We start from the raw sequence: 19,269 nt of genomic DNA, 5'->3' as shown, positions 1-19,269 counted from the left end.
AATTTCTTTTATTTTAAATTTGAATAATTTATTATATTTAATTCAGTCTTCATTGTTCTTAAATGGTGAAATATTAATTATCATGGATACAAGTTGAATAAGTGGATATCAGTCTAACATGTATGCAAGTAAAAGAAAACACAGAAGAATATTTGTGATTGTCATATACTTGATCTACGAGTACTACAATATTAGTCGGTCGCATGTATGACATCTTCATATATTAGCGACAAATGTGTTTGAGAGTTGTTTATGGGTTATCCCAAAAAATATTAAGTAATATGTTTCGAATGAGACATGAAGTATTCATTGATCTTTTGAAATAACTCAGAAAAACTCATGGACTTCATGGATCTATTATGACTGTTTCACATTAGGTACTGCCAATAATATTGTTCATACTATTAAAAAAAAAGGGTAATGCTCTGTGATATGTCTTCTTATAAATTCGGTAAGTATATACAGATTGTGTTTATTACGATGACTCTCCACAATTACATCGCAGACACCATTCTCGTAGCAACATTAACTTTCATTTGGCATATGAGGATCAAGAACATGTACCGACATAAAACTTTTGAATGTCGTATAAGGCAGTCTTTGCCACAACATGACGATGAGACTTCCATCACCTGTACTATATATTGGAAATGTGCAAGCGAGACAACAAAATTGGGGGAACATATTACTAATGCGATAGCAAGCGTATGATTTAAGAATTTGATATTTTCTTATCTGCAATTTATTCAAATACTGTAACTTTAATTTTTTAATTCGTATATTTTATTTTAGGTTTTATTTAATTGATTAACCTTTATTCTGTGGTTTAATATCTCATCATTTTGACATTAAGAATTCAATCCAACATATCTACCGCCTAAATTTTGGGTTCATTTCCAAAACAATTATTGTAAAAAAAAAGATGCAAGAACACCTATTATAAAATTTGCAATTTGTTTGTAGTATTTTAGGTTGTAGGGTAATTATGTGGTTTCACGAGATGATACTTTATAATTGTCACTAGTAGTTGATGTTTGCTAGTTTTGATATATTATTATTATTGTTTTCAGATTTTTTTCATATAATTTACAAATTAAAATAATTGACTAATGGATTTTATTTTGATGCTTTCAGGAAATATGAGCTTCATAATTTTAGGAACGACCCGAAGATTTCTATGCCACTGCGAGCTAAAGGCTTCCTTTTTGAGGTCACATCAACCCCATAGCTATGGTCGACAATTTTACAAATGCCCCTGCAGACTCGCAAAACAACGTGACATATTCTGATGGATTGACGGTCAGGTTGATTCCACTACTGAAAGTAATCGCGAATTGATAACATCAATAGATGATAATTTTGGGCGAGACATACATCATTTTAATGTTAAAAATAATATCATTATTACCTTACTTGTAATTTTATTAGTTTTTTTTCTTTTTCTCTAACACATTCGATTCTCACTTTTAAGTGAATTGTATAATTAAACTTTTTATTGTGTTTTGAAAATGAATTTATGATTTAGAAGCATTAAAATATGTGACTCACAATTATGTTTTAAAAAACTTCACTAAATAGGGACAGATTCTTCATTTTTTCAGAAATAGCTGCCTCACACAAATGTTTTCACGCAGATCCAACAAATAGACAATCAACTTTTATGCAACAACTTCTTGGGACAACACAACTGTAGACGAAAAGCTGATAAGAGCCTGTTGTAGTTTCTCTTTTGCAAACACGTCAAAGAGTTTTAATTTAATTGAACCTTAACCGAACGAAACAATTTTCTAAATTTAATGCTTTGGGATTTTGATAAATCCATTCTCCGACTATATAAATCCGAAAAAATATTACATCAGCACTACACACGTAGAGTAACGTGCGTAGTCAATGAAATCACGTCACGATACCCCGCGCGACACAGAAAAAAAACGGCGCAGCAACACGGGGAATATTCCCCCCGTGTTATTCATGTGTTATTGTGTGTTATTCATGTGTTATCGTGTCCAGAGAATATTTCCGGTGTTATAATAACACAATAACACATGAATAACACACAATAACACAAGAATAACACGGGAGATAATATTCTTCCGTGTTACTACGCCGTTTTTTCTCTGTCGTGAATATTTCCCGTGTTATTCGTGTTACTGCGCCGTTTTTTCTCTGTCGGGAATATTTCCCGTGTTATTCAAGTGTTATCGTGTGTTATTCATGTGTTATAGTGTCCTGAGAATATTTTTAGTGTTATAATAACACAATAACACATAACACATGAATAACGCGCAATAACACATGAATACCACATGAGAAATATTCCCCATATTACTGCGCCGTTTTTTTTATTTACCGCACGAGATATTGTGACGTGATTTGATTGACTACGGACTTTATTTTTAGGTGAATATCTAATATTTTTTCATACAAATCCCTCTCCTCCCCACTCAGTGCTCTGACGCACCCGCACCAATGGCCTCGCACACTCCCCACTCCTATCCTCAAACTTACTCAGTTGGGAGTTCGCTTCCACCTCCGCGTTCTGTTTCTCTTCTTCCGATTTCGGTTTCCTCTTCTTCCATCTGCCGGCCCATTTCCAAAGTCTCCATTGTCAATAGAAGCGGCCGGTGGCTGCCCAAGCAGCGCTACGTGCAGCCTAAGAATGAGGTATCGTCGTCGGAACCGAATCTTAGGGCTGGGGTTGCCGTCTACAAGCCCAAGTCCTACGAAGTGCTTGTTGCTGACGCCTCCAGGTCCCTTGCCTACGGTTTGCAGGACGGCAAGCTCCGGCTTGAGATTGATTTCCCGTGAGTCGTCTTTCGCACGATCCACATATCTTCTAGTTTTTCCTGACATATTATTCCTCTTTTCGGTCCTCTCTTGGGTTTCTGTAATAGTCGCTTCTTTTTCCCATGCGTTGTTTCTCTTTCTGTTGGGTTATACCTATCTCTTTTCAGTTTTTTATCTTTAATTTGTCTATGAGATATGATGAATTAAAAACAATATTTTGTTCTGAGCGAGTAATCATAAATTTGTTTGTAATATTTGCAATAAGAATCGGGACTGGCAGAAATACCAGTTTTTTTTAACTTTTCAGTTGCTATTAACGTGACAATGGATGTAACTGCACTAATTTTGAGTATCAATGTTCTAACTTGCGGAGACAGAGCGGATCACATTGTCAGCCTATTGACATTGAAAAAATTGAGAAGTATCTAACTAGTTTTCTAGGTTTGGCCAAGGCTCTGCTATAGTTTTCGTAAGCCTTCAATTATGTTTTTGGAGGAAATAAAGGGCTTCACTTTGATAAAAGAATCTTTCTGTCGTTTGTTGGTATTTTTTATTAGGGAAATTTACACATGCAGCACAAATTTTTAATGTATTTACATATCTCACATCTAACCTTTCATATTTACATACACAGAACTTTTGTTTTAAACCTATGCATGAAAAAGTGAATTTCACTTTTAAAAAGTGGCAATAATCTATTTTAGATGTGATATTTAAAATTTGAGATATGTAAATGCATAGAATTGTGTGCTATGCATGTAAATCGCCCTTTTTAGTATCATGAACCTTGCTTTGGATTTTCAAAAATTGGTCAGCGTAGTTGTAATTTTTAGCTGAAATGAGTGGTTTGTTTGCACAATATGAAGTAATAGATTCTTATTATCAGCACAATCTGGTAAAACAATTTAATTTTTTTCATTGGCCATAACTCACCAATACTGGTTTGTTTTCTTGCTAGCCGTTAATTTGGTTGATATGGTTGGTCACAAGAGAAAATTGCCTATATGGTTCAATGAGCACGAGTAGGCTGGTGTTTTGAATTATCATGTGGGTTTTTGAGTTGGATGTTACATAGTCTTACAATTAATTGCAGTCAAAGATTATACTTATGAAATCGCTTGATGAATTAGCAGGCTTTGGCACACTTATGGCATGCAAATTTTTGGATCTTTGCATTCACGAGCACAGGCTAAATGTAGACAACTGGACATTGGTAGGTTGCATTCAAAGTTCTAAACTATTTTTTCCATGATAAGAATTGAACTTAAAACCTCAAGATTCTAGATGAATTAAGTAGCCAAGGTTTCCAAACTTGATTTGCATTCTTAGTTTGTCTCCACTTTCTAATTTATAATTTAAGAGGTTACAAAATGTCTCATTGTTGCTTTTGATTCCTTCTTTATTGTCAAAAAAAGAAAAAAAAGAGAAAATAAAGAGGAACGGGTGTACTTTTTGTAAATCTAAATTGAAAATAAATTTAAGTTATGAAATAGAGGAGATAATTTGACTTTAAAATAAGTTTGTGGGATTTAAACTTGTTCATTTTCGTTCAATGGTATAATAAAGGCTAATTAGGTTACTTAGGGTACTAAGAGTTTATCTAAGTTAATTCAATTCATTTATATCCTGTCAGGTCCATTAGCTCCCAATTGAGTCAAAATTTAGGCTACTTAGGTGAACTTAGCATGAACAATGTATGAGTCAAATCGAATAAAGTGGCATTTAAAAAATCAAATTAAACTTCATCTTCTTAATTTACTTGATGTGGAGGAAACAAATTAGATTTTTTCGACGTGTTCCTTTAAAAGGTTGAGCCTTGGCTACTGTCACAATTACATGGGAAGTCATCCTTATCTATGAGGGGCAGAGCTCCAATTGCAATGTGGGAATCTATTGTTATTCTTAAAAAAAGTGCCCAAACCCAAGGAGGACGTGGTCACCTTGGACATGCTTGTGATAAATCTAATAGGATAGTCTAAATCTTGACGAGCTGTTGGCGACGACTTCTCTTATACCTCTCAACTAGTTGATTTATTGTCAATCACGGACAAGGGAATTTTTTCTCATACTCTCATAAGGAAGTTACACAAAGGCATATCTAATCTCTGTGATTCTCTTGGCAGTGACACCTTTATTAAATCCACATAAACTCTAAATGGAGTTCATGATAAATTCGATATAGCTAAGCTTGTCTCAAATGCAATTAATCTCTCAAGCATGAGAAGATGCATTACATCAACAACAACATGTGACATTGATGTAGATAGGGGTGCAAATGAGCAGATTTTGATTGAGCTTGTTGTATGCTTGTATTTGGCTTGTTTATTTTATTTTATTTTTTTGTTTGAAATTGACTTATGTTTAGTACGCATACATATTGCTAATGTTTTTCTTTTTTGTCTGAATTCAAGTCAAATACAACAACAACAACAACAAAGCCTTAATCCCACTACGTGAGGTCGGCTACATGAATCCTTTTTCTCAATTGCATCCTATTTAGTGTCACATTTTCATTTATTTCTAGTAAATTAAGATCATTTTTTATACAATAAGCCAAAGTCTTCCTAGGTCCACCTCTGCCTTTCTTAACACAAGTTGAATCTAAAACATCTACTCTCCTAATTGGATCATCAGATGGCCGACGTTTAATGTGACCAAACCATCTAAGACGACTTTCTCTAATTTTGTCCGTCACAGGAGCTACACCAACCCTATCACGAATATATTCATTTCGCAATTTGTCTCTAAGTGTAAAGCCACTCACTCACCTAATCATTCTCATCTCGACAACGCTTAACTTATTGTTATGCTTCTTTTTTAAAGGCCAACATTCAGCGCCATAGAGCATTGCAGGTCTCACCACCGTCTTATAAAATTTTCATTTCAGTCTAAGCGGTACTCTATCACACAAAAGACCCAAAGCATTCATCCACTTCAACCAACCAGCTTGAATTCTACTATTAACATCCCCATCTATATCACCATCACTTTGAACAACGGACCGAAGATATCGAAGATATCTAAATCGTTCAATAATTTGATCACCCAAAGTCACACTTCTGTCACTAGAGCTACTACTACTAAAATTACATTCCATGTATTCAGTTTTAGTTCTACTAAAACGAAGGCCTTTAGCCTCCAATGTAGACCTCCATATCCATATTTCAAGTTTTTCCTGGGTTTTTTCTCTTGTTTTATCCACGAGAAAGATATCATCAGCAAAAAGCATACACCAAGGTACATCCTCCTGTAGATGTCTAGTAAGACCATCCATAACTAAAACAAAAAGATATGGGCTTAAAGCCGATCTCTAATGTAATCCAACAGAAATTGGAGAATATTTGGTCAATCCTCCTTCAGTTTGAACACAAGTAACAACTCTAGTATACATATCTTTAATGACTTGAATATAAGTCATATCAACACCTTTCTTCTCAAGAACTCTCTAAAGGATATCTCTTGGAACCTTATCGTAAGCTTTTTCTAAATCAATAAAAATCAAATGTAAATTCTCCTTATTATCTCTGAACTTATCCATCAAACCTCTCAACAATGGAGTCTCTGAAAGGTATTTTTGCTTCTTCATTTGAAATTAAGGACTTAAGATCGCTCAAGTATTTCTTAGTTATGGAAGTTGCTCGGTCATCTCGAGGTATTTGCTTGTCTCAGAACAAGTATGTGCTTGTTCTATTGACAGAGAATAACCTACTCTTATGCAAACCAATGACAATTCCAATGGATCCTAATGAGAAATTAGTTGTTGATCCCAATATTATTCTAATGAATAGGACTTACTACCAACGTTTTGTGGGAAAGCTCATTTACTTCACTCATAATAGTTCTGACATTTGCCACACTATAGGTATTGTGAGTCAATTAATGCATGATTTTTATGAGCATAATATCAGAGCTGTCCACAAGATCCTCCACTATTTAAAAGACACACCGGTTCAGGTTTATTTTTTTCACGTCACACCTCTCGTTCTATTACTGCTTATACGGATGCAGATTGGGTCGGGTCCATCCATGATTGACGATCATTCTCAGGATATTGCTTATTCATGTGGAGAAATTTTGTCACGTGAAAAAACAAAAAACAGTCTATTGTGGCCCGGAACAGTGCTGGAGCCAAGTTTCGCTCCGCGTCCTTGGATATTTGTGAAGCCCTTTGGTTACGCATCATACTCCGTGAATTTCATTTGCCTGTCTCTGATCATCTCCAGCTATTCTTTGATAATAAAGCCGCCATTGACATTGCCCATAATCCGGCTTAACATGATCGCATCAAACATGTAGAGATTGACCTACACTTCATTAAGGAAAAACTTGATTTAGAAGAGATTTGTATTCAATTTGTTCCATCTAATGGTCAATTAGCAGATATCCTCACCAAAAATCTTTCTAGACCATTGTTTGACGACTTCAAATCCAAGTTGAATGTCACAAACATCCATGCTTCAATTTGAAGGGAGTATTAAAATTATTAGCTTTATTTGCTACTTTATTTTCCTTTGTTTCCATATTTATATAGTTCTGAATTTAAGTCAATCCTTTTATGTGGATATTGTAATGTGTATTGTTTCTCTATTTTCTAATGTTCACAAATATTAAAGATTTGAGTGCTAGGCGATGTAAATGCCCCAAAAATAAAGATAACTTATAGTCTACACTGCTAATCAAACAAATCCAAAATAATGGTTATGCAAAACAACGTAAAACAACTTATTTGCATTTCTTCTGGCAATTGTGGACATTGAGTTTCATTTTTAAATAGTTTTCAGTAGCTTTCTAAAATTGGAATATCCTGTTTTCTTGTCTTAAAAAAATGTTTTTAAGAGACTTCTATTTTTTTCTTTTCTTAATATTGCTTGTTTCTCTGTCTTATGTTTTGTTGGGATCTGTTGCAAGGCCGTTGCCAAGCAGTATTTCTTCTTACAAGGTATGGATTGGGAACGTTTATTGAAATAACTATTTTCTTTGCTGTTTTATAATTTAACATTTTTGTTGATAGAGGATAATAATATTACACTTTTCTGCTTTATGACCTTATAGGAATTAAGCATTTTAGATAACCAACGGTTTTATAGCTGTCGTTAATTGATGCACATTAACCAAGGGCACTTGGATTAGTATCTTTGGTTCCGTGAACTCAATATTGTAAATAAACTACTGAAAAATTTGGGAACCAAATAATGTTGAGGAATTCATGTTGATCAATCTTAACACTGATGTATCTCCTGCGACAAAATACTTTAGGGGAATTTACATACAGAACACATATTTCTTATGTATTTACATATATTACCCCTAAATATTCATATTTAGACACAACACTCAAATATGTAATATGACATAAAAATAACACTATTGCCACTTTTTAATAGTGAAATTATCCTTTTCATGCATAGGTTTAAAGCAACAAAGTACTACATGCATAAATATGAAAGTTTAGGCATAAGATTTGTAAATACATAAGAATTGTGTGCTGCACATGTAAATTTCCCAATAATGTATTGCAGAATAAATGAGCTCTTAAATGAAAATCTGATCGATATTCGGGAGATTCCAAACTAGTGTAATATAGCTTATGCAAAACACAATTATACTTCATAATTTGTTACATTTTGAGCCATTCATGGATTTCACAATTAATAACACTAATCCAGGGATCGAATAAATATTATCTCTCGTATTTGTATTCAGCTAGCGGGCGGTGTTGACCTCATTTTTAGTGAGGTCTTAGTGTCCTACTCTCAGATTCCAAAATCTAGCCTTAAGAGTTTCTTGTTGACCATATTAGCAAACTAGTAATAGAGCCCACCTCCCGTAGAACTTCAAACCACTTCATGACTCATTTTTGTGAAGAACTCGCATGAGTGGTTCCAAGGACTCAACCTCTAGTTGCAAGGGCTAAGGGACCAACATGTAGATGGCTCGAAAATGAGTTCCTACAGAATCATACGTCCTTAGGTGAACCATCCGTGACTCAACAACACACTCGCTACACCACGCACGAAGTTGACACATTTTTGACCCAACCGTCGGTGAACTAGTCCGGACGACCCCCGATGACGAAATAGACCACACCGGCGCGTATGGGACGTCGATTTTAGCCGGAAAGGACACCCATATTGCTATGGTTACGCGTGCACACAAACGACACGAAAATCGATGCACTTTTTTCTTTTAAATTATGGGGTGCAGTTCTGGCTTAGCACGGGTGCAATTCGGGTTCGATTTGGGCTGGACACGGGCTAATTGCCTCAACTTATATGATTTCGAATTTCAAACTTTAAATTTCAAATATATCATTTAAGATCCCATTAGGCATTTCCAATTAAGTTGCTGTTGTTGGGGGAAACTAATTTATTTCCCTGCTAATGCTCAAGGTAACGACTCCCTCGCTCGAATCTTCGGCTATACTAATTGGCAACCTCCTGACCTCGACACAAAGACGCCTGCTGCGTCTTCCCCCTCTATTCCTCGCCACCGAAATCCTCGTCTGCTCCTCTCCCGCTCGACGCCATCTCCTCCAGTTCGAAACCCAACTTCCTTTCGACCGAAGATTCCCGCTCTCCACCGCTCCACACCGAAGCCGCGCACCAAAGCCCCCCGCACACCACGCTTCTCTAAACCAAAACCCTAGCCCCTCGCCTCTCCCGCTCCACACCTCTCGCTCGACTCCTTTCTTCTGCATCAGTCCCCAGCTCGACTCCTCCCCTCAGCACCGAAATAGTCGCCTGCTTCAACTCTTCCGCTCGACACCATTTCCCTCGCGATAGACCCCCGCATCTCCCTTCCAGTCCGACCTCTCCTGCGCGGAGACCGCTCGCCTGCTTCGCTCTCCGCTGCACCGAAGCCCTCACTCGCCTCTCGTTCTCTGCGCCGAGGATCTCGCCCAACTCAACCGAAACCCTCACATGCTTGGACGACCCCTCTTCACCTTCTTGCCAGCGATCTCCTCCATGTCGGTGATCCCTTCTGCGACCTATTCCCTATCCTTGTCTTGCTCTTGATTGTGCCGAAAACAACGTCAAATGGGTTGAATGTTGCTTGAAAATCTTCTTATGTCCTGGTACCTAGCAACCGCTGAAGTAGAGCCTTTTGAAGCAGAACAACATCAGTTGGGTAAAGAATTTTGCAGGCAATGCTTATTCCATATAATTATGGTGCTCTTTTATTTCTAGTTTTACCACAGATGAAGTGTTTTAATTCATGTTTCCTTATGTTTCCTGTCAATAGAGGGGAAGCATAGAGCAGTGCCGATGTTTATTCGATGGAACATTTATATACTTACCACTCAATTGCCCCACGTTTACATATCTAATACCTAAACTTTAACTCTTACACACATACCACACAATTCTTATGTATTTACATTCCTAGCACCTAAACAACCATATTTACATGCACACCACTCAATCTTTGTGCATTTACATGAAAAGGTGTATCTCAACATTTTAAGGATAGAATCACGATATTTCGATGCAATATGAAAGATTTGGGTGGTATAAATGTCAGAATTGAAGTCTAGTTTTGAGATATGTTAACACAGGAATTGTGGGGTATGCATGCAAATCTTTATTCGATTCTTCTTGGCCGGTTGCTCGGTATTATCGTTGTTTTGAAGAAGGATTGAGATGTCATTCTAACTTGTCATTCTTACTGTTTTGCCTCGACTTTTTCATTGTTTGGACACTATAAATTGCTAGTTTCAAAGGCTTTATATGCCACCAGGGTGTTGATTCATTTACTGTTTTTGAGGGGCTTTGTGCCCCCATTTAAATGCTGATTTTGGGGGACTTTATTTGCTGTTTTAATGCTGTTTAGAGGACAATTAAATGATGTTTAGGGGACTGTTTTGGGCTGATTTTGTTGCAATCTTGGAGCCTATAAACTCCTTTTCTTGGGCTGATTACACACTGTTTGGGCAGCGTTTTGAGGTGCGTTTGTTGGCTGATTTGGAGAGGATTGCACACTATTTTGAGGCGAGTTTAAGGGTTGTTTTGTGGGCTGGTTTTGGAGCAGCTTGGGCACCGTCTTAGCACTATTTTGTCTCAAACACTTAAACCTTGGAGTCATCGCTACAGCAGGAGGTTCGGAGCTAAATTCATGGGCAGCACGATGAGGAATTCATACCGAGCAACAAGGGGATCTTCTTCAGCAAACTCTCTCCCTAGTCTAATTAACAACCCATAGGACTTCGAGGTAGCTCGCCTAACGCGACGTAAATCCTCATCCTTTTTTTAGGCTCCTGCACAACTATGTTGTGCAACGTAAGTCCTAACTCACTTTAGGTTATGAGGATGTCGTTCGTTACGGCTTAAACCCTCATCTCTTTGCGGACTATTTGCATAACTAGTTATCATGCAAGTGTAAGTCTCAAATAATACAATTGACAGGATTAAGCACCTAAATAACATCATCTCTAAAACTCAGCCACACATTAGGATAGTTTGGGAAATCACTGAAGTTTTTTTCTCAGAATCTATACATCCTTTACATTTTCCTTCCTTTGGACTTCTGAAAATAACTGTTTCTATTTGAGCCACTTCCTCTTGCTTTTCTACGTCCTACCGTGAAAACCTAAACTTTGAATTCTTAAAGACTAGTGCCTCTGATTATTATTGAGAGTTTTCCCAAGTGAGTCCCGTCATTTAGAATATAATTAACTATAGGAGCTTGTCTCTATAGAGAATTTGGAACTCATATAAAATAAACCTTATTTAATCTTTGTATTAGATAGGGGAACTTGTCAGTCACACATAAAATGCTCGCAGACCAAACAAATGTCACAAATCTTTTTAGTTTGCAGGATTGGGTCCCAACAAATTGTATGCATATCGATGTCTGCACTTATCTTTCGGGAGAGTGTAGTATTCGCGGTATTGGACACGATTATGCGAACTATTGGACGAATGAGATCCATTTGGTCTCATTGTTAAAAAATTAAAACACTCTACTTTCAAAATCCTAACCGTATACCTCTTATATTTCAATTAAATCTCAAAATTATTTTCAATTTTCAAAAATCATCAAAAAGTTGACCGACAGGCGGGGGACCCTTCCAATTTATATTCAACTAGAAAAAATGGAAAAAGAGAAACAATAGTGATCTTGATCACCCCAACGTGGGGAGAATGTAGAAGTTTCTTTTTATTTTAAATCAAGAACTTGCCACCCAAATAAGATTGTCAGGCAATACTTTAGCTGAAAAATTGTAAAAAAAGCATCTTAGAAAATAGCATTACTACCAAGCTTGCAGATATTTTATTTCCTTGGGCTAACATGCATGCAAATTTTATGCTTGTTAAGTTAAAAAAATCTTTTCTTTTCAATTAAATCTCATGTCTGAGAAGTTTGATCTCTGTTAACAATTGCTTTGTAGTATTAAAAAGAACAAAGAATGAGATTTTTCATAGAAGTTTAACTTACTAGAAAGTGGTACTGTAACTGTGTAGATACTACAGCCATTTATTACATTGAGCAGTTAAGATTATGTTGTCCAAATAATGATCACAATTCACAAGAACATAGTTCTCTTTCAGGAAATAAATTTTAATTTTTTTTTTTTTGCGTTATTTTATTTAGTTGGCTATATGCTTTCAGTCTGTCCTGGGCAAAGGCTAGTAGATTTGTCTCCCACATAATCCCAACAATAACCTAATGCTTTAAAGGACGGGGTGTTAAATTGTATGTGGTCCAAGGGTTTTTGTTTAACATGTTCAAGCAGCTCCTACCTACCCATTACTTGGTGTCTTAGTGAAAGAGAACTGAAAGTATATAAATGTGAGTGACCCAGAATTGTCCTTAATTACCCATTTGTTTTGCTGAATTAGTTGGAGAGACGAATGTATTGCTTGGTGTAGCTAATGCCATGTGTAACAAGGAGGAAATCTTATGAAAAATTAAAATGACACATTCTGATCAAAGTAATCTACCGGCAAAAAGGGTTCTATTCCTACAAACACATCTTAAAGCTGCAAGTTAAATTAGATGATGAAAACCTTTATAGATGCTATAATATGCTACATTTGATGTCATGTTAGTGCTAGCAAAAGCAAAGATTGCAATTGACTTTTGATGCCTGATTATTGAAGGAGAAACCTCTTGTGCAGTGGGACAATCATTGAGTTAAAGACGAGAGATTGAGAGGAACAGATGAATGAATATCTTAACAAGAGGGTGGCAATAGGTATAGAAAGAAGGGAAAGAAGAGAGGGGGAAGAACTGATCCTCAAAAGCTATTCTAGAATAAAGTCCATTTCTTAATTCTATCATTAACCATCTGATTCTTAAAGCCTACTATGTATAATTGTTGCCATAAATCCAACATTCTAACACCTTGATGGATTTTTAAAGACTTAGTTATGCTAAAAGTTTGGGGAAGGATTTGAATCCAATTAGTAAAGGATGATGTGAATTTCGAGTGACAAAGGAATGATGACAGTGAACATACACATAGTATGGTAAAAAACTTATGGGTGGGTGCTAAATTAGTTCTAAATTTTTTTTTTTCTCTCCATTGAGGTTTTAGTGTTTTTTTTTGGTTCAAAAATTATTATGAAAGCCGAGAATGATTATAAGTTATGAGGGAAAACACTAAATATTTGCAGAAATCAAGATGAAGAAATGGCTTTGCCATGACCAAAACTCCATAGTTGAGTCGGGAATGGTTTGGTGACTGCGGTATGCTCATCAGGTTTCTATAGTTTTGTCCTTTAATGACAACACTCTCCACAGCTATTAAGAAGAGTGGACTCAAAAAAAAAAAAAAGAAAGAAAAGAAAAGGGAAAGGATGGCAAGCTAACCGCATATTTTTTCAAAATTAAATTTCAACAAATATTTGAATAAATTTAATTTAATATTACTTTTGAGTCCAATCCTAAGTAGGACAGTCGACAATGTTCAAAATGATCAATTTCATAATGATGGGTATATTTATCACACATATTAACTGGAGGGATCTATCCTAAAATTAAAGAAACTTCAGGATATAAAAAATTTAATTAGCTTAAATGAAAGTAATCATCAATTGCTTAAAGCAAAACCCATCTACCTCTATAACTTTTTCTCGAAGGTGACAAGTTTAGGTTGACTCGAGCTCACATGGAATCAATGTCATATCATGCATATTCTCGCATCATATCATGCATATTGCACATTCATTCTCAAAACAATCTTATGGCAATAACGATGTGGCTTGAGTTCAAATTAAGCTATGCTAAGATTTGTATGGTGAAAAATTAGATTTTGGTGTGAATGACAAGAGTTATGCTGCTTTTATTAGTAGTGTACCTAATAATTATGCTGCTTTTATTAATAGTGCACCTAATAATATCTGTATGATGGGTTATAAACATGCGTTCTTGACATAGTTTGATGAGAAGGATTCTAAAAATTGACACAATTTTATTTACAGTTGGAAAAACTTATGATCTATTAGCAGTTTGATGCATGATTTTTTTAACTTTTCACACTGAAGGGATCTTCCGATGAGTTTATTGATGCCAACATTCAACTTGCTCTTGCTGCTATCAGGAAACTTCAAGAGATAATGGAAATCAAACCTTGTATTGTAAGTTGAACCATTTCTTTTAATCTTATTACTTCATATCATAAGAATGCGGACCTTTCATTTTAATGCTAAGTAAGTCATGTCTTCTAAGTTCACCTTCACTTAAAAAAACAAGTTTGTTCCTTTTTTTTTTATTTGGCGATCTCGATTTGTTTCAGTGCTATGAGGCATCTTTCCAATGACAGTGTGATAAAGTTAATATTTGGCAACTGTAATCACAAAATATTTTCTACGAATGTGCTATATTCACAGAATTTTTTCATGATCTGTAATATTGATATTATGCAATTTCTATTGCCTTCACTTGTGGATAAATTGGATACAAATTTTGTTTAATAATTTCAATTTGCTGAGATCATGACATGAAGTTCTAGTCTATACACCTTTGTTATGCATATTGTTCTAAGTGTATACCTTATTAGTAAATGATTGCCGGAAAAAAAAAAAGAAAAGAAAAAAAACTCATCAATACAAGCGTGAGTGGAGAATCTATGGTTCTTCACTAAGAAACCAGATCAATGACAAGCTTTGCCTGTTAGACAGTGATGTGCTCAATCTGTTGAGCTCCTAGTTATCCTCTTATTATAAATTTACTTTCGTGATATATGAGGGTTAGTTTTTGCATGTGTTTGTTTAGGACAGTCATCAACGTCTCTCTTTTCCCTTCTATGGTTGTATCCAAGAGGTCGAGTGGTGCTTTGGCTGTATATTGCTTCTGAGATGGTGATCTTACGTGCTGCTGCAACTAGAAAATCACCTTGTTGTTGTCTTCCCTCATTCTAGCATCCCGAGACTACTAACCCTTCCTGTTCTCTGTAGTTTCACTCCTATTACTCGCTACTACCAACATTCCTTTGCTGCCACCATACCATTCAACCCATCCACGCCTTGAATAATCACCGCAATCACCATAGATCCATCCTAGTTGTATGTTGTGTGTGTGCTTGTTGCAATTTTCTAGTTCAATTCGTTTTGTTGTACTTTCCTATTTGAATTCATCAATAATATTGTTTTCGCTTTGTTGTTTGGTTAAACTCATATTAGAGCTACCTTAACCCTAGTCTTATCCTTGGTTACCAAATCTCATAAAAAAACCCTTCCCTTCGCTGAATTTTTAAATTAGCCACCCAAAAGTTGCTTTCCCTCCCTAAATCACCCCCACATATCTTTCAACTCCCCAAACCTAAACCCTAATCATTCCACCGATGAGACAAATGTTGGACGCCATTCAAGAATTTATTATAGAGAGTTGTAGCAGAAAATCCATTGACTTTCACAAAGGCTTGCTAAAATTGAGGAAAATACTCATAAAGATCACCGTCGATTGTGCTAGCAAGATTCGAAGAGAAGAGATGTAGGAAAATCTGAACCCTTTTGTAGGGATGATTCCAGTGAAGAGGAAGATATTCCGCGACGCTTCGGGATTCAGTATTAGAGGAGGTCGAGGGATGGACTGATTTTTGGAGGACACAAAGATATGGGAGTGAAGGTCAATTTACTAGATTTTGGGAGAATAAATCTGGATGGCTTCCTTGAGTGGTTGCAGATTGTTAAGAGAATTTTTGAGTATAAAGAAGTGCCAGCTGACAAGAGAGTGAAACTTGCTACTATAAAGCTGACGAAAATTGACTCTTTGTGTTGGAAGAATCTAAAGATTGGTAAAAAGGTCAACACAAGATTATTACTTAAGAGAAGATGAAGAAAGAGATACAGAGAAAGTACTTATCCCCACACTACCGCCATGACATTTTCTTGAAGCTCAATCACCTACAACAGGGGGAGTTGATAGGGAGTTCATGACAGAGTTTGAGCAACTTATGCTGAAGTGGAAGCTGACAAAACCAGATAAGCATGTTTTAACCAGATATTTGGGAGGCCTAAAACCGTCCATCAGAAATGTTGTCTAGCTACAGTCGTATTGGTCGTTGGGTGATGTTCAAACCTTGACATTGAAGGTGGAGACACAATAAAATTAGATCAGGACCCCACCTTCACTCAGATAGTCACTTGCAGAAGGAGCTAGTAGCAGTACACCCGAGGAAGGTGTGAAAACTGTCCAGAAAGATGACATAGTCGATCAGAGTGGGAAGAAGCCCGAGAGGAACGATATACCCAGTACAATGCTTGCAAGGAAGTGTTTCAAATATCATGGGGTTGAATACTTCGATTTCAGTTGTTCTACTACCAGAGTTGTTTCTTTCATTGAGTAGAGAGCAATTGAAGAAGCGGACAATGGTAATGTTGACACAATAGATAGTAAGGATGTACAGGAGTACCAACTTCCAGTTGATGAGGGTAAGGTGCTTATGATTTGCAGGGTTCTTAGATTGAGGCTACATGAAGGCTGCAATGACTTTGCCATGGCATCTTTTATACTTGTTGCATTGCAAAGGGAAATGTGTGCAGCCTTATCATTGATGGAGGTAATTATAAGAATATGTTGTTTACACATATGGTGGATAAGTTAGACCTCACTACTCGGAGACATTCAAGACCATATTTCCTGACCATATTTTCTGATTTGGTTGAAGAACGTGAACACAATTAACATTAACAAGAGATGTCTCACGGAGTTTTTTATTGGGGACCAACTACAAGATCAGGTGTGGTGTGATGTATCCATGTATGCCTATCACATTCAGTTGGGGAGACTATGAAAATGTAATCGTAGGACTCAACATGATGTGTTCAAGAACTCCTAATTCATTCACAAAGGATGAAAAACACATAATTCTCCTACCTTATGTGGAGTCTGGTTTATAATTGCTATTATTGGCAGAGTCGTCAGGGGGATCAATTTTGGTGGTATTAAAGAGTAGTGAGGCAAAAGAGTTGTTATCAGACAGTTGAGAACTATGATGGAGAGTGTTTCAGGATATCCTGACTGACAGCTTAGTACCACAGCTGCCACCGTTAGAAGAGTTTCAGTCTATCTTCACCTCAGAGAGGAATGAGTCATTCTTGGGCTATTTTTGGAGGACTCTATAGCGTAAATTGAGCGTGTAGTTCCAGTTCAATTCAACAAGGTATCCATAAATGATTGACAAATGGATGATTGTTCACAATTGGGAAAATCTTCTTAGGTGTTTTGTGTGATAGTGCTTCCGACATTGGGATTCAGGTGCTTCTGAAATTGCAGCAAAAGACCCTCCAATTTTGGGAGGATGCAACAGCTCCACCACCTTCAATGCGACTGACCTGATGTTATATCATGAGACGACGGAAGCTTCAATGGATGAGGTCAAAGCTCCACTGACCTCGGGAGATTGACGTTGATGTACAAAAGCAAGCGAAACACCTGCATGTCCGGACCGATTCGGTCCAGATTTTCACTTGCTGTGGAGTTCCAATCGGTCCCCTAGGCTCGATTCTAGTTATCTTATCATTTTAAATTTGCTTTCGTGATGTATTAAGGTTAGTTTTTGCGTGTGTTTGTTTGGGACAGCAGCTTGCGCTTCCCTTTTCTATTTATATGTGTTTGAGTGGTGCTTCAGCTATATCCCGCTCTCTAGGTGGTGAGTATCCTTCCCTGACCTCCTCCCCATCATTTCCTTCATCGCTTCCCGTCTACTTTGTTGTTGTCGCCCAAAAATGTAGAAAGTTGCTACTTTCCTGCTGTATCCAACCTTCCCAACCCCCTTCCCCTCTTCCTTGTTGCCACCGTAAAAAAATCACCCCTTTACTGTCTTCCTTCCCTCCAACGACAGAGGTGGACGATTTTCTTCTTTAGCAACTAGTCTTGTCACACCCCAACTAGTCCTACTTTTTAAGGGTTAAACATGGTGCAACAAAGATGGACAATTTAACCATACTAAATTCTTACAAGCACTCGTATTGACTTGCAAAATCAGGACCTAGTGAGTGATGAACTCGCCTAATTAAATTACCGCAAACGTATATGATACATTTTATTTCATAATTCATTCACATTCACCTATATTTGGAAGCATGAAAAATCATATTATCAAAACATATATATCTATTGCTTCTAAATCTAACATAATAAAAGTACATACCAAAAAATTTGTATAAGCTCCCAGAACTATAATGCAAAAACTGTACAAGCCACACTCAGCTACTCACCTTAGTACTCCTTACCTTCTTCTGAAAGTGAACAACATAAAATGAACAATCATAAGCTCAACGAAATAATTAAGAATAAAATAATATTTTTTTAACGAAAAAGAAATAATGTGAATGCTCATGTGTAACTCATGTACATGTCCATAACATATGTCACAACATATTATAATTATATAATACATGTAAAAGAAAATACATGTAGTGCAGAGAATTATGGCCGATGCCTAAAACATGTATTTCATCCACTCATGTAAAATCATAAGCATATTTATAAGAGTCATCAATCTAATTATATTGCATTTGTAATTCTATAGATGTCAACTATTTTCATGTTATGGGTTGTCACCTAGCACGAATGTTGCATTAACTATTGATAAATGTTGGGCTCACACAACATAGCATCTATCAATAGTCCTCATGGTACCAACTGTTTCCTATATTTCATTGTCGTCTGAACTTAAATCTTACTAGAGTTTCGTCTCCATATGAATATCAGGAGTCTGGAATCCTATCACTCACTATCATTCATACTTGCAAGTACTCATGTAATAACCTATCTATAATATCACTTGTGACATTTCTTAAATCATAATTCCTTACCATAAAAATTTCATATATCGTATGCATAAATCATAATAAATGAATACATACATGTAATGATTTTGTAAGCATGTTCATCAGGTTAATGACATAGTAAAATCATTAATGTTGTAAGTGACAATTCAAGTTTGCATTAATAAAGTAAATGCATGTATTTATCCACAATATGCAAAAAACTTTAAATGCAATGGTCTCAAATACATAATCACATGAAACATAC

General features: G+C 36.2%; 1 protein-coding gene across 2 annotated transcripts in view; it reads left to right on the top strand.

Annotated features, from left to right (window-relative positions):
* The first annotated feature begins 2,436 nt into the window (after positions 1 to 2,436).
* LOC110027891 (protein LOW PSII ACCUMULATION 3, chloroplastic) overlaps positions 2,437 to 19,269 on the top strand; it is a 46,258-nt gene continuing 29,425 nt past the window's right edge. For both annotated transcript variants that reach the window (XR_002294389.1, XM_020729515.1), the window contains exons 1-3: positions 2,437 to 2,804; positions 7,696 to 7,726; positions 14,274 to 14,366. Coding sequence is in view for 1 of the 2 variants with exons in the window: in XM_020729515.1 (XP_020585174.1) it covers positions 2,470 to 2,804; positions 7,696 to 7,726; positions 14,274 to 14,366 (459 nt within the window). In the remaining variant the exon portion in view is untranslated. The remainder of the gene's footprint in view (positions 2,805 to 7,695; positions 7,727 to 14,273; positions 14,367 to 19,269) is intronic.

Source organism: Phalaenopsis equestris, unplaced genomic scaffold (assembly GCF_001263595.1).
Source record: "Phalaenopsis equestris unplaced genomic scaffold, ASM126359v1 Scaffold000002, whole genome shotgun sequence".
Classification (NCBI taxonomy): Eukaryota; Viridiplantae; Streptophyta; class Magnoliopsida; order Asparagales; family Orchidaceae; genus Phalaenopsis; species Phalaenopsis equestris.
Note: the sequence above shows the minus strand (reverse complement) of the source record. Positions and strands in the feature narration are given on the sequence as shown.